Below are 21,532 nucleotides of genomic sequence, written 5' to 3' on the forward strand. Positions count from 1 at the left end.
CTGACTGGTATACATTCCCAAACTTTTAATTTCTCCTCAGTCTTCTTTTTCTTGCTTTGTGCATTTTGCTGCTCCAACCTTTATGAAATGAGCTGCAGTGAAACTACCTATGCAAACGTATGCCTGGCTAGCCACGCTGGATTGACAGCGCCACCTGTTGTGAGGTGCAGCAGGCTGAAAGTGTCCCGTGAAGCTTGCCAGGCTTCCAGAAACCCGAGTTAGTCCGCTTTTACCACAGTAATTCAGTACACATGTACTCTTGTCTGCGTTGCGGCGGGTTGAGCTGCTTTAATGGTTGCGGCAGAGATAGGGGCAGGCAGGCTGGAAGGAGAATTTGTACGCCTCTGCCAGCAGCACAGCGACCCACGGCGGCCTGCAGGCGGCTGTCGCCACTTGTCCACACCGCGCCCCACAGAGCTGACGGCTGGACTTGGTGCGATTTGGTGTGTGGGGAAGTTGTGGGGCAGCGGCCTGCACAGGCGCTCCTACCTTGGAAGGGCGCTCTCCCTCCACATTCAGTTCAAAGAAAGACATGAACATTCCTGTCCTGTTCCTACTGTAAATGTTTAAACAATACTCGGATTTAAACTTAGGGCCATATGACTGACTATAGATGGTTGCCTGACAATTCACATAGTACACCAGATGTTTAAATACAGGTGTTAAAATTATAAAAACATAAAACTGAGTGAGAAATCCAGTAGTCCGTTGTAGCTGTATTTATTTGTTTAAGTCTATTAGAGAGACACACAACTGGTTTCTAATCGAATTAACTAAATACAGCTACAGCGGATTCCCGGACTTTTCATTCAGTTTTATATTTTTAACACTTTTAACACCTGAACTTAAACAGCTGTTGTACTGCACGCACTGTCGACCAGTGATGTATAACCGTGTCAGCTGTGGCTGTGAGCACCCAGATCACCCGACGTGAATCCCGTCGAACGCTTATGGGAAGTGATCGAGAGATTAGTCCGTACTCAACATTCTGCACTGGCAGCGGTTTCGCAATTACGGACGGCTATAGAGGCAGCATGGCTCAATATTTCTGCAGCGGACTTCCAACCATTTCTTGAGTCCATACCACGCCCAGCTGCTGCACTACGCCGGGTGAAAGCCGCACCGACACGATATTGGGAGGTACCCCGTGACTTGTGTCACCCCATTGTATTTTGTTGCGGTAGGTATTCTCGCGATGACACCCTTTACATTCTTTGTGTGCGCCATATTTTGGCAGCAGGGAAATCCGCTGCGGGTTCAGAGACTCTCGCCCCTTGCTGCGTCAAAGTAGCTCCAACACAGACATTAGACCTTCTTTCGTAGCTTGTAGGTGTAGTAGGGAAGAATACAGTTAGTAGGACGTTAAAGGGAGAATAAGGAATTAGGAGTGAGAGAGGAGAAACGCTGACTCAATCCTGCAATAAATTTTAGCTAGTAACAGCTAATATTCAGGAACCCTCGAACAACTCATGAGCGACCCAGTATAAGATTGCATGCTCACAGTGCTGTAGTGCAGGTGGAAGTGCCGTCACTGGTCGACCTTGAGGAATTGCCGTAAGACTCTGACACAACTCTCATTTGGTGTAAAGAGTGGCAGTTCTCTTTAAACGCTGATAAATGCAATGCCCTCTAGTGTTCCATATTTATGCAGACGATTTAGGACGTAATCTGAGCAGCCGTCTTAGGTTCTACGCAGATGGTGCTGTCGTTTATCGCCTAGTAAAGTCATCAAAACAAATTGCAAAACGATTTATAGCTGATACCTGTATTGTGCGAAAATTGGCAGTTGATATTAAATAATGGAAAATTTGTGAACATCCACATGAGCAATCCATTATACTTCGGTTGCACAATAAATCAGTCACATCTAAAAGCCGTAAATTCAAGTAAATATCTAGCAACTACAATTACGAACAACTTTAATTTGGAAGAACACATGGAAAATATTGGGAAAAGGTAAACCAAAGACTACTAAAGAGAGTGCCTACACTACACTCGTCCGTCCTCTTTTGGAGTACTTCAACGCCATGTGGGATCCTTTCCAGATAACATTAGCGGAGTTCATCGACAAAGTTCACAGAAGATTATGATGATGTTTGGTTTGTGGGGCGCTCAACTGCGTGGTTATCAGCGCCCGTACAAATTCCCAACCTTTGCTCAGTCCAACCTCGCCACTTTCATGAATGATGATGAAATGATGAGGACAACAGAAACACCCAGTCATCTCGAGGCAGGTGAAAATCCCTGACCCCACCAAGAATCGAACCCGGAACCCCGTGCTCGGGAAGCGAGAACGCGACCGCGAGACCACGACCTGCGGACTTCAAAGAAGAGCAGCACGGTTTTAGGGCAGAGAGTGTCACTGACATGATATAGGATTTGAGGTGGACATCATTAAAATAAAGGCGTTTGTGGTTGCGGCAGGATCTTGTCACGAAATTTCAATCACCATCTTTCTCCTCAGAGTGCAAAAATATGTTGTTGACGCCTACCTACATAGGGAAAAACTATTATTATAATAAAATAAGGCAAATCAGAGCTCGAACGGAGTGATATAGGTGTTCGTTTTTTTACGCGCACAGGTCGAGATTGGAATAATAGAGCAGTTTTGTGAAGCTGGTTCGATGAATCCCCTGCCAGGCATTTAAGTGTAATTTCCAGTGTCCAGGTAAGCGTAGTTGTAGACGTACGACAGAAAGGAAACCCCGACAATACCCGGTTAAAGGATTAGCAATGCTGGTCACACTTAGCAAATGTGGCAATCACGTAAAATCAATGTTGGGAAAGGCGAGTGTAACACTTGAATTTCTTGGAATGGAAAGCGTCTGTGCTAGAAATCGCATACAAGAAAGACCACAGCGCGACAAGTTCTAGAATATTGTTTCACTTTTAGAGTCCTTATCGAGTGGGCACGATAACAAACATGGAGCAATAACTACTTAGAATAGCGCATGCGAATGAGTGACATAACTTCCTGGAGATTTTAAGAGGGAATCTTCAGAGGCCAGACAATGCAGTACTCGTGAGCTGCTGTTGGGTAAATTTAGAAAACCCGGATTGGACAAAGGCTGTCATGCTCCCACCATCATATATCTCATGTAGGTTTCATGAGAGTAAGCCAAGAGAGACCAGGGTGCATACAGATTCATTACGACAGCCATTCTTCTATCGCCCAGTACACAAATGGATTAGAAAATTGGTAATACACATACTGTTTGCCCTCCGCGATGCACTCTACAGTTGCTTGCCGAGCACCTACTTAGATGTAGAGGTGGAGCTCAGGCAGTGCACTGACACCCTGGCTGTGACGTACCTCTTGGGGGTGTGGCTGAGCAACTGTAAGAGGCGCTCGATGTACGACGGCGCCAGAACGACGACCGCCTCACTGATGGAGACGGTGACGCGTGGCGGCAGCAGCGCCTGCAGGAACTCCAGCCACTGCACCGACGGGTACGCCCGCTGCAGCTTCTCCACGGTGGGCGGTTCGTACGGCTGCGTCACGTTGCCCCTCTTCTCTCTAGTCAGCGAGATCTGTAAACCGATGGCGGCCGTGTCACGATCACTGCGCTCGTGTCCAGTCTCCTCTATCAGACTTTAGGAAGTTGCAATACTTCCAACACCAAATTGTTTACGAACTGTGGACTAATAAGGAAAAAATTGCCGAAAGGTAGGAAACGAAGGACATGGCACCTACATAAGTTAAGACAACCACTGATTGTGGAGAATGGCTAAGGGAGCATTAAACAAGAGAGGGGAACAACGGAAGGTGAACTGGTAACTTTAAAAAATGTAACAGTGAAATCAGCAGAGGATCAGCCAAAAAGGCAGGGCCCAGTAGAGGTATTGAACCTAATTGATAAAACGAGAAAATACAAAAAAAATGCAGCAAACGCAGCACGCAAAAGAGAATATAGGGACCTATAAAAGTGACCGACATAATGAGCAAAATGACTGGTCATGAATGGCTAGAGGACAGAGACAAAACTGTAGAAGCGAGCATAAGTAGCGACAGGTAGATGTCACCTAGAGGAAAATCAAAAGATCCTTGGAGAAAAGGGAAGCAAATGTATGAATATGTAGAACTCAGATGGCAAGGCAGTATGAAGCAAAGAAAGGAAAATGGACAGATTGAAGGGATGTATAGACGTAATGAATTCGAAGAAAATATTATAGAGAGGGAAGCGAGTATAGATGAAGGTGATTTGGGAGATATAGCTTAGATGGCAACTCAGTACAAAGCAAAGAAAGGAAAGTTCCAAGGTTGAAGAAATATCTAGAACGGCAATACAATGGAAATGGAAACAGTGTCATAGAAGGGAAAAAGGACACAGATGAATGTGAATGGGAGATGTGATATTCGAGAAATATTTGACAGATCACTTAAAGACATAAGTCTGAACGAGGGCCCTGAAGTAGACGAGATTTCTTCAGAACACTAAATCATTAAGAGAATCAGTCATCACAAAACAATTCCATCTCGTTGAGAAGATATTTATGAGTACATCAGGGTAGATACCCTCAGACTTCATGCCGAATTTAAGAATCAAAATTCCAAAAATGGCATGCCATGCAGTCATGTGACCCTCCACTGAAGACTTCATTCATTGTAGTGACGCAAGAAGATCCTAACCAACAGTGCTCTGAGACGGGTCTTGCGCCTTTTCAATGAAAACTCGTTGACAACATGAACTGCTGTTAACGGACGCAGGACCATCTAAATTAGTTTCCAAGTGGAGTCTGGAAGACTTCTTTAATGTTATGAGCATTTAAACTACTGGTAAACGTAAACAGTTAAAACTGTAATGATTTATGTGCATATAGAAGTAACTTATACATTATCTGTGACAAATTGGACCATGGAAGTAGTTTGTAATAAATTACTGGTAGTCTCCCCGGGTTTTCTGCCGAATCCTAAAGTTAAGGGGACCCAGACGCGAGCGAAATTCCTATGGTCGACCACACTAATGTTGGTGCACTTTTCTCAAAAACTATTTGTTCAAATCCAACCCAATTTGAAACTTACGTACTATTGATGGTACACTATTATCAAAAACTATTTGTTCAAATCAAACCAAATTTGAAACTTGGATCAGTTGTCAAATTTTCCTCAGGTTGTATTGCTTATATGACAGTAATATTGTTATCAGAGTTGAAATTGCAAAGCATACGTCCTAAACAATTAACATTTACTCGTAACGTCCCAGATGCGGTCTCACAGACCGCTAGCGTTTATTGTTACTCCGTTCCTAACGCATAGTGGTGGGGTAGGAGATTACAGCAGCGTCCAGTTGTTGTTTCCCGAAGCTGTCGTGGTTTCCTTTGTCAGTAGCCACTTGAATGCGACGTGGACTACACTATTACTGCTTCTTTCGTGCTAGCGGTCTCTGAGACTGCACCTTTGCGTTATGGATTCAGTAGCCATATCTTCGTCTACTGTTCATGTTTAACGGATCCTGACTTTGAAGATACTGTTTTAAAATGGTTTGAGGACAGTTTAGCAAGTAATGTTGAACCAGACAGCGACAATGAGTTTGCAAGTGAACGTAACAGAGTATAGGAACAATGGGAAAGTGAAGACGAATTTGTTTTGCCTCCTGTGAATTCCTTTAATAACACAAGTGATCGAAGTGACGAAGAAAGAAGTGTGGAGACTGAATCTTTAGCTAGAGGTTCTGCTATAAATACATTAGGTAGAAAAAAATATCGTTACTCGTCGAAGCCTCTTCTAACGATGGCAAACGGCATTATTTTTCCGCATGCTTGACGTTAGTGGGCTGAATGCGTTTACCCTTCACAATTCGTATAAAGAAAATACTCAGATGAACAGCTTTAATTTTTGAAACAGTTTGTAAACTGTATGGTGGCACCAAAGATAAAAAGCGAGTTGACGAGTATCACATACCCCGTCAATTTCGTGCATCCTTTTGGGTGTAGCAGAGAGGAGAAGTTGTTGTAGAATGATTTGCAGAAAACGCAAAACTTACTCCACCAGCGACCCAAGAAAGACGAGACAGACACCTTATGTTTGCAGTTGCTGCAAGAAGCTACAAACTTTTCCAGCGAGTGCAAAGAAAACCTATGAGAAGAATACTAAACACCTAAAAGGAACTAATGCAATTTGTATTTTTTGAATCATTTGTAGGAGTTCCTTATGTTTTTGTTTCTACATCTACAATAAGCAATGAAAATTAGCAATACGTAAAATCTAGTGCCGGGTATCTGAATTTTTATAGCATTAATATCAAGTAATATTATGTTCATTTTGTACAGTTTTCTGTTTAAACGTGTTTCTTTTCTAAAAATTTACTTTAATATTTTTTGGAATATATTTTTGTGTGTGTTAATACAGCCTTTAACATAAAACCAGAATTGTTCCACTGAAACAGTCCTATCGGGGGAAGATCTGCAACTGAGCATTATAGCAAAGCTTTAAAATACCGCTTCAGTTGAAAGGTTCTTTTTATTTAGAACACGACCGGTTTCGGGCTCTTATGCGCCCATCATCAGGTGTTATAACCTTTTGCTGCGACCCCAATCGCTGCGGTGGACGTGTACAGGATGCGGTGTGTCATCTTGCTCTGCGCTCTGCGCCGCATCCTGTACACGTCCACCGCTGCGCTCGGGGTCACATCCCAAAGTTATAACACCTGATGATGGGCATGTAAGAGCACGAAACCGCCTGTGTTCTAAATAAAAAGAACCAAACTGTATTTTCAAGCTCTGTTCCACTGAATTAGGAGGATGAAATTTTTATGGTTATTTAAATATAGCCGTCGTCAGACCGCACCTGGGACAATGTGTGACAAAAAAAAGGACCTGGGAAGCCAAGAGCTTAAAAAAAATAAGACACTTGCCAAACCTTTTACATGATTGCTATAATTGTAGTATAATTTAGTGAAAAAGATGTAATTAATTTCTGTAACAAGTTTCATTAACACAGATATAGTAGTTTCGCAGAAAGTTGTACCTAAAGTTAAAAATTTCATGCTTTCAGGAAAACGCATTTATGTAATCTTTTCAACCTACATTCAAAGTTAAAACTTGCCAGGTTCATAGCTGTCAGCGTTGTGCGTTTGTGTATCCTGCAGCTTACGTTTGGAATCCATCTTTCGAATTTTGGCCTCTTCTCTTACCTGTACTATACCTTCCTCAGCTGGTCAGTTGACAGTAGCGCATTCATCACGTTCACCCCAGTTTCTGTACCTACATCACTGAACAGTTTCAGCCTGCTGGCTAATCCATCACTGAAACACAACGCTATATTCATGAAGCCAGTTTTTATGGGTTTTACACCCACAGAAACCTTTTTGGGCAAGCGTTTGCATTCACAGTTATTGAAGCTTTCGTTGGGATTCTGACTTCTTGCAAGTATGTGTTTAGCAAGCAAGTATTTATTGGCTACGTCTTAGCTAAGTCTAGAGATAGATTTTATAACGTCTGCGACTGACAGTGGAAGGGGATGGTTATCTCTATACAGGGCGAACATCAATAAAACTGACAAACTGCAAGGTAGTATTCCTGACTGGACGCACAGGAAAAAAGGTCCTATGAACATGTGTCCAGAAAAGCATCGTTCCCGTGGTAGGTGACAACTACAAACATAATAACCTTGTTTCCTAAAATCAAGCACTGTTTCAAATCACTACGGCGTGTGAAACGAAAGCACTACGCTGAAATGATATTCAGCTGTCACTTACATACGCTTAGCACCAGGTTCACCAACTTGCAAAGCAGCGGTCAAATAATAAATTGGGTAAAAACAAAGAAAGGCCGCTGCAGCCTGAATAAACGCAGAACAATTCACACCAGGTAGAAGGGGTCTTGTAGTTGCTAAGAGAATGCTCTTTCTTCTTACACATCAGATGTACGAACACCACAGGTAATCTGGTTTTGAAAGGACCGGGGTGTAAACAAAGTTAAAAGAATTCTTTATTTCGATGCATCTTCATTTCCGGGTTCCTTTAACGTGACTAGGCATTTCTGTGATCCACTCGTCCTCCTCCTCAGGACAGTCGATGCTGCAGCTGAGTCCCACTGAAAACTGACGCAAAAGTTGGAGACTGTCTTCCCATGTACTCTCAAGCACCTCAGGTGTACACGGTACGTGCGACGCCCACCACAAACGCTGCCACTTGGAACTGGGCATAACAGAAAACCACCACCAGTGACTGCCCTCAAACACCAGGTCTGGCCACATTGAGGAACAATATGTTTTGGATGCAATAACGGCGCGGTTACGTTTGGTTGTCGTACGGAAAGCGTCCATTCATCCTGTGGTGAATTTCTTCTTCTGCAATCTGGTCCACAGGCCTTACCTGTTGAAAACGAATGATGTTCCTCTGCTGGAAAAATCTGTAGTAGAACCAGTAGCTTTATACAAATCCAATGGGTGCAACATATGTTCTCCCGTATCAAGTTATCTGAGCGATTAATTGAACGGTAGTTTATGTGTGAAAAATTCGGTGTATCTGGAATTGTTTGATATGCAAACACCGTCAAGCCCATACTGCTCTTCAGTTCTATTTTCAACATTCGCATGTAATCCCAGCTTATGGCATCGCACTAAATCTAATGCGAAAAAGAATAACAAAACGGATTATCTGTGACAGTGCGCTCGCTCACATACTACACAATCTGACCGCTACTAACGTTCAACTTGTGGTTACGGCTTGTATATCCTGCCACGCCGAGTTTGATTATTCAAAAGTCATAGTTTACAAATTGAAACCGGAATTTCACGTATTCTTTTTTCTCACATGTTCGCATACACTTAGCGGAACTCCACGGTCAAACTTTAATCATTATTCTGCAGAGTTCTCACATTTATTCAGAGCTCCTTACATCCGCATCCGAACATGATGATGGCTAAGCTCCAAACTGCACTCTTTAGGCTTCACGAAGCAACTCTTTAGTCCATGCATTATGGGTGACCGTACTGTCCTCTTACTCAACCATTGTAGTGTTAGGCAGCTGGCCGTGAACACCGCGTAGCGTTGGTCAGTTGGAGGTGAGCCGCCAGCAGTGGTGGATGTGGGGAGAGAGATGGCGGAGTTTTGTAATTTGTCATGAACTGCTATATATATGATGATATCAAGGTAAATACATTCTTTGTTCTCTATTAATATCTTTCATTTGCTAACTATCCCTATCAGTAGTTAGTGCCTTCCATAGTTTGAATCTTTTATTTAGCTGGCAGTAGTGGCGCTCGCTGTATTGCAGTAGCTTGAGCAGCGAAGATTTTTGTGAGGTAAGTGATTTAAACTATACCTTTTACAAATCACTTACCTCACAAAAATCTTCGCTGCTCAAGCTACTGCAATACAGCGAGCGCCACTACTGCCAGCTAAATAAAAGATTCAAACTATGGAAGGCACTAACTACTGATAGGGATAGTTAGCAAATGAAAGATATTAATAGAGAACAAAGAATGTATTTACCTTGATATCATCATATATATAGCAGTTCATGACAAATTACAAAACTCCGCCATCTCTCTCCCCACATCCACCACTGCTGGCGGCTCACCTCCAACTGACCAACGCTACGCGCTGTTCACGGCCAGCTGCCTAACACTACAATGGTTGAGTATTACAACAATGCAAAGCAGCCACAGACTGCACACAGCACAGCCAGTGATTTTCATACACAGGTGGCGTTACCATTAAAAAAACCTAAACAGCCTACTTACATAGCCCCCATGCTCCCCACAAAAAATTTTACAAATTTTTTTTGGGCACTGGCCAATACATATTTGTTAAAATTTTTTTCACAATTACAATAACAAAGAAATCAAATGCACACACTTATTGATACAATGTTGGTCAAAAGCTAAAATTTTCTCACAGTCCATAAAGACAGTCCTGATCATCACAGTAAAGTAGTAGTGTTTTTCTCAAAGTCTGAGCAGTAGAAGAAAATGCACACGGAAGTAGTGGATTTCCATGCAGTCTTGAAGAAGTAGTGTTGTCCTTCCAACGAAAAGACAGTGCTAGTGCTGACTCTCGACATGCAGACAGGTCATGGGCCACAACAGAGAAAACCCACAGCAGAGTCATTCGAAGTTTTGAAGAATATTGGTAGGTAGGTCATCACAGAGCAGACCCACTGTAGTCCTGGTAGAAATAATGGTATTGATGGGCCACCAGAGGCGCAGACCCACTGCAGTCCTTGTAGAAATAATGGTACTGGTGAGTCAGCAAAGACGCAGACCCACTGTAGTCCTTGTAGAGATAGCCAGCAGCCATCTGTTATGACTGTGCAGGTGCACAATCACCATTGAAGAGTCTTGCGGGTAATATAGCAAGTCCATAACCACCACTTGTGCACTCACAAAGTTTTTGGAATTGTCCTCAGAACCAGCAATGCTGTTATCCAGTCCCTTGCTGAATCATTAAAACACGTGCAAACACTATCACTCCCTACTTCTCACATATTGTGCATATGCTATGACCAACAGAAACGTGTGCAGTCAAAATATACTTAATTTGAAGAACTGGTGTCAATTACAATTTTATAGCATAAGAATACAATAACAACGGTACAAAATACATCATTAAAAACATAATAATACAGATAACATTTGTAGGAATAGGGGCTTTGCAAAAGAATAGAAATAAACATATACATCAGTGTTACAGGAATTATGACATGAGTACATACATAAAAGATCAGAATAACTTTCACAGAACAGAATTAATAATGTCTAAACATCTTTACAAAGTAAATAACATATTATCAGAAAAATTCTACAACATAACTCTTATTAGCTAAACACATTAAGACAGGAAAAACACAAATACACATAGTGTAATAACACAAAAGGAAAGGACAGGGTTTGTTTTCAGTGTAACATTTGGTACTGCAGTCCAACCCAAAACTTCATTCCATAGATCTTTCGTCTTATTTCAACCTTTGCTTCCACCAAAAAAATCCTATCCAAGCATGCTTTCTGTATTTAATTCACATATTTCTTAACGCATTATTTATTCCCAAGAAAATCCTACCTATACCTGCTTTCTGTACTTTTTTCGTATAACTTCTCAATGCATTTCTTCCAATGCATCGCAACGCAGTCTCTTATATAGTCTACCCCCTCTTAAGCTAACTTAAATCTACTGAGCTCAGATGCTAAACTAAGGGACGAGGCAATGCAGCAGCACATAAAACAATTAATACAAATAGCAATGAAAAAAATGGAAATTTGCAAAGTAAGCTACAGTAAATCTAAATTACCAAGCAATTCAACATTACAACTAATATGAGGCAATGCGCAGCAAACAATAAAAATAAATCATTAGTAAAACTGGCTTAACAGAATAATACAAAGTCAAATTCAATAACACTATGCCTGGCAAACAGCAGCAACTTATACCTAAACATGACATAGCTCAAGCAGAAAAAATATTACGGTAAAAATGGCCATGTTTAAAACTTACGTCACATCTTAACACTAGAGTGATGCATCACAAAAACTTACTCTACGAAAAAAAAATTACCAAGTTGTTGAAAAGAAAATTATGTATGCTGTTCCTGTTATTAGTCCCTTCTTATTGTTCTTTCCATTCCAAGAGCTCCTTTTTTTTTAAGAATGTGGATTACAAAATTATTATTTAATAGATCTGTTAACAGAAAGTGTTCACATTAGCAAATGCATTTTATTTTATAAAAGCAGTGCTGCAACACAGCTGGAAACTAGATATTAAATGAAATGAGTAAACAAATACATAAAGCAAGCCATATGGCATTTCTCTCAATTCTCGTAGATAGACACTTGTCCTAATCAGGTGTGCAGATGTAAGAAAGTTTCCAAGTTATTATTAGCGTGTCGTATTTGCGATGTTCTCTACAAAGGAACGTCAATAGCGAGGATAATGGCCTCCCCCTTTTTTTTTTCTCCACCTAATGGCTGTTTCTCCAGGTGGCTGGCACAGGTGGCCGCTCAAGACGCATTACGTGCAGATGGTCACTGAACTTTCTTACCGAAATATTTACGACACCAGTTTCCGCTACAGTAACAGTCTCATATAAATATATTTCACAGGTCAAGAATTTGGGTTACAAATCTGTAGAAACAAAATCCTATAAATATGACAGCGTCCAAAAAATTTTCGCCAGCATTGTGATACATTCACGCATATACACACATTTCATAACTCTTAAAGTACGATACTTGGTTTCCAACATCCTTTTTCACAAGTCAAGAGTCCCTAACCGCTACTCATTACTCCTTACCTTATTACACATATATATATTCGTCGACGCTTCTTTAATATTTCACCATAACATATAAGTAGCATAATCAAATTCCTCACATAGCATCAACTTATTGACCATAAACATACCTCAGCAGCATAATACACATCGTCGTCGTAAAAATAACATCATAACACCTCAGTCAACTCTCAAAATCGTCGTAGCTTCCTCCAATAGTTTCAAAACCTAAAAAAATTCTCTGCTCATTTCAAAAGTGTCAGCTGCCTCAAACGTACTTTAAAAATCGTGATCCCATACCAAATATATCATTCAAAGCTCTCATAGTATCACAATGGTTCCGAAAAAGTATGAACAGTTCACAAAGTGCAGACAAAATACAATTTCGTAAGTGTGAAGTTATTCAACTGTGTAATTACGTAAACATCTGTCACAAATGTAGTAAAAAAAATGTTTATCTCTCAGTTACATGATCAGATAGCTGTGTAATTTTTGTGTTAGAGAAATATGGTACCGATGTGTAAAGTTGTATAAGCAAATACCATATTAGCTAGGGTTCCTTGTGGTTGCCACACACATGGTACACAAAGTAAGCGTGTACCTCCCTGAGGATTAATGTAATTATACCCTCAGGTGTTACAAATTAAAGCAATGGAATGAAATGTATCACGGAAAAACTTCGTATCATTGTACTTCAAATATCTTAAAAAAAATAAATGTTTTAAGTGCGAAATTAACCACTCAAATACGTGTCCTATAGCGCTAAATGTGCGTCTTGCTGTAAGATAATTCTGTGGAAGTGTCGTAGTTATCGTCATCCGAAAGCTAAGTTCTGCAGAAGTCAATGTACTTACCTCATGATACACAAAAGTGAAATGCTTTGCGTATAGATATCTTAGTTATTATGCTTATTGGCGTGATGAGGAAAGTACTGTGCTGTAACGTATTGTTGTGCCACGAAAAAGGCTGTCTCATTGTTGCTATACTACAAAAGTTACTACTAAAACATGTTTTTCTTTGCAAAATAAAACAGAAAACTGTGCAGATATAAAACAGATACACCGCAAAAGCAACAACGTGAATTGTGTCACACATTAGTAGCGTCGTGATATAGTCGTGTAGCTGTCAAATAAACTAACCACTGTGTCATCTGGTATCTCTCTGAAAGTACCTTGAATCCATAATGTATTTGCAAGTAAACCAAAATGTTGCATTAAGAAAAGCAGATTATCTTTCAATAAACGGTTTTACATGTGAAATGTGGTGTAAACCTTTACTCTTCCTAGTACGCAGAGTTTTAACTTTAACGCAATTATCAAGTGGTATACGTCGGTAAGGAACACTGGAATTTTTCTCAAGGTTAGCGCTATGTTATTTTTCTCGGAGCCAGCCAGCGCAGGTGTCTCCCTGCGGTGCGAGTCATTGTCTGTTCCCTTGTTGGCGCGCGTCGTTATTGGGATTAGGAGATCTAGCTTCTACAAATTCACGTTGCCCAGAGGGCCCAGCTCTGTTAGAATCCCGCCAGTTCTGATGAAATTCAGGTCTGTCGTTATGTCGGTAGTTTACATAGTTTCTTCCTTGTCCGTCACGTGGTGGAGAATTTCTCCCTGAATCGTAACTGTGCGCCGAACTGTTGCGTCTGAAGTTATTCTGCCTCCCTTTTTTTTTTGTGAACAGCTTATAGTAAAAATCATCGTGTCGGCGAGTAGCATATCGGTCATTGTTAGGTCGTGTCGGCGGTTCCATCTCAAAATTCGGTGCACATTGCCAGTTTCTTTCATAACTTCCGAAATGCCCTGTGTTATTATGTTGCGGCTTTTCCGTATTTCTATGTCCCTCTTCCCATGTTGGAGCGCGAGTGTCCTCTGAAATACGTAATTCTTGTATTACTTGTGTTAGCTGATCTTGTACTTCCCGGATTTCTCTTTGGTGTTGCGTATTAATTTGATTCAGATTTTGTTTCAGTTTCCTAATTTGTTCGCTCTCTTCTGTGTCATTAAAGACTACCGGTTTTGTGTCATTCAGATCATCATCTACCTTTGTAGATAAATTAGTGACCTGATCCGAAAGTTCGGCTACTTTCTCCGATAGTAAACACATTTCCTCAGTGTGTTTTTCTGAACCAAGTTTCAGAGTGTCCATTTGTGTTGAAATCGAATCTACTGTGTCCTTTAAATTTTCCTGAGTTTTTGCAAGTTGCGTAACCGAATCGGTAGATGCAAGTGAGTCAAATTTAGCTTGTAAGGTCTCATGATTTTCATGAACAGTAGTTTGCAGTTCTTTTATGGATGCTTCGTGATTCTGTAATGCATTTTCATGCCGCGAAAAAATAGGTTGAAAATGCTCACAAATTTGTGTTTTTACGTCGTTACAGACTGTTTGACATTTCGATTCGATTTCATGTAACTCAGTAGTCAAATCTTCACGTGTTTGTTCAAGCGTGGTGTGAAGATTTTGTTCCATTGTGTCTAACTGTTGCTGTGTTTGTCTCTGGTGTTCTTCCATTGTGTCTAATTTTTGAAGCTTTTGTTCCATTCTGTCTAACTTTTGTAGCATTTGTTGCATTAATTGCAATAATAATGTATTAGTGTCCGGAATCTGTTTCTCTATGCTTTTTGGCAGTGCATTTTCACCGGCAACATTCACATTTTGTTAAGCAGAAAATGTGACTTGACTTATTTGAGAGAACGGTGTGGACCCAAAACCTGAATCTGCAGTAGTTGCAATATTGTGTTCTGTCATTTCGGATTCCTGAGGCGAGCTGTTGCCGACCGATCGATCGATAATGCTTCCCTCTGCACTAATTGTTTCACTGTCCACGCCATTGTTTGACGCCCGCTCCATTTCTCTATGCACAGTTACCAAATTACTACTTTGAATGTCTGTTAATTCATTACACAGTGGTGCTGGCAAGCTACGCTCGTCGTCACTATTATTTCTCAGTTTGCTTTGGAGCCTAGTGTTACGTTTTTCACACGCCATTATTGTCACAGTATTTCACACGACAACACAGAAAAACACAATTTAAAGAGCAAAAATAAGAGAACACATTAACATAACACTGAAAATAATATCTAGTTAATTGCAGCTGCGAAATACTTGGTGCAAATCTACATGCATGCCACAACTGTTTTACTGTACAACAATGAAAGACTGCAACTACAAAGGAGATTCTCTCTACAATTACGCGCTAGCAATAAACAAAAGCTACACTAATTACACAAACTACAAGAAAAAAATCAGAAGATTCCAGTGAGGTATCCTCGGCTAAGGGTCGACATATGAAAATATGAACAGTTTACACGACTGTGCTTAACTTGACACACAATGTTTTTAGCGCAACGCAATCTGACTTTAAAAAAAAATCCCTACAAAAGAATGGCCCTGACTAACATTAAACTATACCTTTCACAAATCACTTACCTCACAAAAATCTTCGCTGCTCAAGCTACTGCAATACAGCGAGCGCCACTACTGCCAGCTAAATAAAAGATTCAAACTATGGAAGGCACTAACTACTGATAGGGATAGTTAGCAAATGAAAGATATTAATAGAGAACAAAGAATGTATTTACCTTGATATCATCATATATATAGCAGTTCATGACAAATTACAAAACTCCGCCATCTCTCTCCCCACATCCACCACTGCTGGCGGCTCACCTCCAACTGACCAACGCTACGCGCTGTTCACGGCCAGCTGCCTAACACTACAATGGTTGAGTATTACAACAATGCAAAGCAGCCACAGACTGCACACAGCACAGCCAGTGATTTTCATACACAGGTGGCGTTACCATTAAAAATCCCTAAACAGCCTACTTACACACGTAGCGGAACTCCACGGTCAAACTTTAATCATTATTCTGCAGAGTTCTCACATTTATTCAGAGCTCCTTACATCCGCATCCGAACATGATGATGGCTAAGCTCCAAACTGCACTCTTTAGGCTTCACGAAGCAACTCTTTAGTCCATGCATTATGGGTGACCGTACTGTCCTCTTACTGGCTGATATACATCATCGGCCATCACGATATTATTATTAATCAGCACAATCCCAGGTCTGTTACCTTTCATCAGTCATAATTTAAAAGCTTTAATGAACGATTTCCAAATCGGTCAAATTTAGAAAATTCACATTTATGAAAATAAGTCCCACGTTAAATAACAAAATTATCATAAAATGTTGGCTTTCTCGTGATTATGACTCACTCACTCAGTACACTGTTCTCACGCTAAAGTGTACTCAGTTAATAGACATAAAATGTTTATTAATATGAACGACGGAACGAATGGAAAGTAAGATAATAAATGATTATTATCTTACTTCCCATTCGCACCGTCATTCATATTAATAAATTCTCAATAATTAATAAAAGTCTCAATAGCTCAGTTCTGTTTTCATAATATCTTTTAACTACGTATTATCTTATACAGAGGGTTCCAGAGTAATGTAGACACTCTATAATAGTTAATATCTTTGGAAGAAAATGACATATCGTTGCACTTTTGCATAGGCCATATGTAACATAGACAGCGCATATTCCTACCTCTTCCGTGTTAACGCTTGAAACCATCTAAGTCACGTGACTAGGGGCAGAAAGCCGAGTTCCTTTCATTACGCGCTGTGTGAATTGGGGCTGACAGTTACAGTTTCTCCGATTTATAGGTGAGATCAAGCATTGATTTTGACAGTTGATGGAACTGTAATACTACTCTCACACATGTAGTAGTCCAGTAAACATAGCTTCTCCGAAATTTCTGACAATAAAGCAGTGGTTAGCATTTTTAAATGTGGTCAAGTTGAAACTTATTGACAATTCTTCTAACAAGCGATAGAATGACTGTTCTTTAGTGAGTACTTGTTCTTTTTTTTTCACTGTGAATTGTTGTAGTTTGCAGCTTCAACAGAAGACAAAATAAAAATTTAGAGCGCAGCATTAGTTTTATAACGATCCTGCAACAATATGTGTGAAATGGTTTAGTAAGCGTTTGTAAGAAAGGAAATTCTTTGATGTGCATGATGTGAGGTATTACACAAGTAACGGGCAAGGCGAACTCTACACTGCGGTTTATTGGTAAAATCCTGAATCGATGCAGTCCTTCAACAAAGGAAATTGCTTACAATACGTTAGTTCGTCCAGTCTTAGAGTATTGTTCGTCTGTATGGGACGCTTACCAGTTGGATCGGATTCAAGAGACTGAGAAGGTCCAAAGAAGAGCGGCAAGATTTGTGACTGGTACATTTAGCCATCGCGAGAGTGTCACAAATCTCACAGAAAGTTTGAAGTGGGACACACTTGCAGATAGACGACGCGCTAAACGGAAGGGGCTGCTCACTAAATTATGTAGAGCATATATTTTTACCACCAAATTTCAAATGGCGCAATGATCACCATTCAAAGATAAGGGAAATTAGAGCTCGTACTGAGGCGTTCTGACAGTCGTTTTTCCCTCGCGCGATCCGCGAGTGGTACAGAGGGGGGAAAATATGACTTTGGCGCGAATTGTGCCCTCCGCCACACACCGCTTGGTGGCTAACGGAGTATATATGTAGATGTAGTTATGCAAAATAAGCACGTATGTTTTCTGAATTTTTCTTAACTTGCATAACTGAGATTTTCGTCACTTTACCTAATCTGTAGGATATTAAACAACTATCTAACCTGAGCATTTGTGAAGGTCTTCACTTCTACACCTAGTAAAAAGCGCAACATTTGATCTGTAACAAAAATATGATAAATTGTGCACCATAAATTCTTAATGACTTGCTCGGCTTCGTGCCCCGAGTCACGTGACTGACAATTTGGTATCAGTAAAATGACATCATGCACAGTCTATGGTATCTGTGGTCTATGCACTTGTGCGTGGTAGCGTGAGCCATTGTTTTCTCAACAGGTCTTGTTGCTCGTTTTCCAGCAAATGACAGTGCAGCCATGAATGAAGTAAGACATGAATGCGTGGTGTGTGTTCTTTACAACGTGTCCGAAAGAACACAGACCACGCATTCATATGAGAAGCCTAGCTGGGCAATGGATCCAACTTCTGCAGTGCAGATGCACAAATACGTCAGACCTCCTGTGGGAATCCTCAACTAACGAACGGGACTGTAGTGGACAGGGAGGGACTGCCGATAGGTGGTGCTCGGTGGCAGTGTGGGTGGGCCGTGGGGCGAACGGAGACAGGCCGTGCAGGTGCGATAACGCTGTCTCCCGGATGGCGCAGTGGTTACCGCACCCGCCTAGTAGGCAGGAGATCCTGGGTTCGAATCCCGTACACATTTTCGCTCGTCGCCGCTGACTCCGCTTAATGTCCCGCTGCAGCTGACAGCGAGTGATCGCCCCTTCTTTTGTCTTCTTATCTGCGCTCTGAATAAGTCTACGTAGCTGCAGCGTGCGATGTATGGCATTTCTGTGTGATGCACAACGGAAGGGATCAGGGCATGTTTGATAAACTGCAAGAAAATTGGCTATAGTTAATTTATACGGGACAGACTTTTGCCATAAGGTCACGAACGAAAAGTATCTGAGGAATTGTGTGCGTGAGAAAAAGTAGCGCTCAGTATTAAATTCTACTGCATGCCGAATAAACGATAATAGGATCTGTAGACTATACGAAAGGACGTTAAACTGAATGTAAGAACGGAATTTGACACTTAGCTTTGAGAAAGTAAAAGCGAACTAAGTTTGAATAACTGTATCGAAGTGTAGTAATGGACCATAGTCCTTGCTGTAATTCGTTTGAGTGACGAACTATAAAAAGCAGGGACATTTCAATTGCCGTAATTGCTGAGAGCAGTTCTAGGATCAAACCTCCTTTTCCCTGCACACAAAACGCATTCATCATGATCATTTAATTAATATAAATGTTGTTAATAAAAAAAGTGAAGTGATTCCCTCAGTAGCGTATGTACTAGTCGATGATAATCATAGCCAAGCTGCAAATTGTATCTCTGGATGACGGAAGGGTCGATTCTAAAATATGACGAAGCGTAAATTGTGACTTAAAAGCTGTTTTATATTTCATCTCGGACAGAAATAACACAGAATGAAAAGCAGTGACGGTAAGTAGTAACGGCGGAAATAGGAAGTTAAAATAATAACTGACATCCAAAGACGTTATTAACTATCTTGTATCCAGTAACGCAGTAACAAATGAAGTGTGATCGACTGTGCAAAATGTCAACATTAATTTTTATTATTAAAACCTGAAATTTAGCCGCCGGTACAGTGAAGATGTTTGTGGCTGTCAATCTGACACGTGGTATAACGAAAAGTTCGGCATATACAGCAGATAACAAGATCAACACCTTACTTCAGAGAAGTCGACGACAGCAGATCGACGGAGTGCGGCTAAAAAGTACAACGGCGATGACGTAAAAGTCACACCCAAACCTCCAGGTGACAGCCACATCGGTACCAAACGTATGTCGATGGAGTATCAACCAGTACTTCGATGTGGATGTACTTCATACTACGTGCTGTCCTCCAGCAGAACATGCGTGAACGATAGTTAAAAGTGACACCACGACGACGGAGGACAGAAAAAGCGCATCTGTGAATAATTGCTTTGTAGATCTCGCGCGGGTGAGTGCGTAGAGGGTGAGGTCCTGCATTCAAACCCCACTGATGACAATTTTCTTTATTGTTTAAGCTTGAAATTGTTGTGTGGGAGACTATTTTCCTGAAATGTAAAAGGACTTTTCGGAGTTTGTAGCAATGTTCTTTTGGCAGTCTGCTTTTGCTTCATTGACTGAAAGTAGGAAACCTGTAGAGCAGATTTGTGATGTGATGTGATGTGATGTTCCGTCGGACATGTGCGACAGAAGCGACACCACTCGTGATGAAGCAGCTCGTGCATTTGTAGTTTCACAGAAGAAACATAAATAATCGGAACAGGAGGGCAAAGAAACAATTTCATCACACGTGCGGAACTATTAATAGTCCCGTATAACACTTCGAAGCAGAATACAGTAAAAAATAATTGTTGTCATCTTTTGGGTATGAATCCAGGAACCTTGGTACGAGGATCTAACGCTCTACCAACTTCCCCACAAAAGATACACACATTAGTCACTCACAGTTATGCTTTCCTGTGCTCTGGTAGTTCGGGTGTCACTTTTAATTGACGTTTACGCCCGTTCTACTGGACGACAGCACACAGTACGGAGTCCTGGTTGATACTCTATCGACATATAACATTTGGTATCGATCAGAGTGTCTGAAATCTGGAGGTTTGGTTCTCAGCCACAAACACATACAACAGTATATCGTATTCGGGATAAATTTGAAGCTGACGGTACTGTTCAGGAAAGGTCTCGTCGACCAACAACATCCACAAGTCCAGCCTCCAGCGCTGCTGTGATGCAACACACTACTAGATCTCCTCAGAAACCTGTGAAGCAGGGCGTACATGGAAGAGGCGTAAGCCGATCAAGCGTACGACCAATTCTGAAGGCTGCAAAGTGGAAAGTGTACTTCCAAGATCGCTGCACGCTATGAATGGGGACGACCCGGATTGAAGGATGGTGTAGTGAGAGTGGTTTGAAGGCATGATCCGCGAGGATGACCGGTTTGCAGGGATGGTTATGTAACCTGACGAGCTGTAATTTGAGCTGAATGGTACTGTAAACCGCCACAGCTGCGTGTGCTGGGCTCCTGAAAATCCTCATGTTCACTTGGACAAACATGTAAATCTACTGTGTGGTGTAGTCTCTCATCATATTGCCTGATTGACCCATTCTCCTTCGAAGTTACCGTAACTGGTGGATCTCCGTATGCTGCAAACATCCGTTTTACCTATAACCCGCGACATGTTTGGAAATGAAAGACTTTACCCACAACAAGATGGCGCTCGCCTCACTACCACAGAGATGTAAGATCATACTTTGATGAAAATCTTCCTGGACGATGCAGAGGTCGAAGATGGGCTGCTGACTGCCCACCACGGTCTCCAGACCTCACACCTCTTAACTTCCACTTACGGAGGACCTTGAAAAATAAAGTTTATCAACACCAAGTCAGCTACACTGAACGAGCTACGAGAAACCATCGAGGTACCCTTTGTGGGCACTGACAGCCGTAGTTCGGCCAACAGTTCAACGGCATCGGCGATGTTTGGCTGCTGCTGGAGTCACTTTGAACACACAGAACGACTTTCCCCGTGTGGAAGAATTCTAACGGTATGTCACTTTGTTCCGTTAATAATGACTGCCAAAGATTGTCTACATTTTTCTTGATCCCTCTACAGTCAATAAGATGCTGGCAGCTTTTGGCCACAGTAGTAACTACTTGCAGACAGCCACTGGATCATAGTGCATC

General features: G+C 41.3%; 1 protein-coding gene across 4 annotated transcripts in view; it reads right to left on the bottom strand.

Moving 5' to 3' along the window:
* Positions 1–21,532, bottom strand: part of LOC126213259 (neprilysin-2-like) — a 255,251-nt gene that overhangs the window by 97,340 nt on the left and 136,379 nt on the right. For all 4 annotated transcript variants that reach the window (XM_049940914.1, XM_049940915.1, XM_049940913.1 and 1 more), the window contains one exon: positions 3,314–3,531. In XM_049940914.1, the coding sequence (XP_049796871.1) occupies positions 3,314–3,531 (218 nt within the window). The remainder of the gene's footprint in view (positions 1–3,313; positions 3,532–21,532) is intronic.

The sequence above is a fragment of the Schistocerca nitens genome, chromosome 11 (assembly GCF_023898315.1).
Source record: "Schistocerca nitens isolate TAMUIC-IGC-003100 chromosome 11, iqSchNite1.1, whole genome shotgun sequence".
In the NCBI taxonomy this organism is placed as follows: Eukaryota; Metazoa; Arthropoda; class Insecta; order Orthoptera; family Acrididae; genus Schistocerca; species Schistocerca nitens.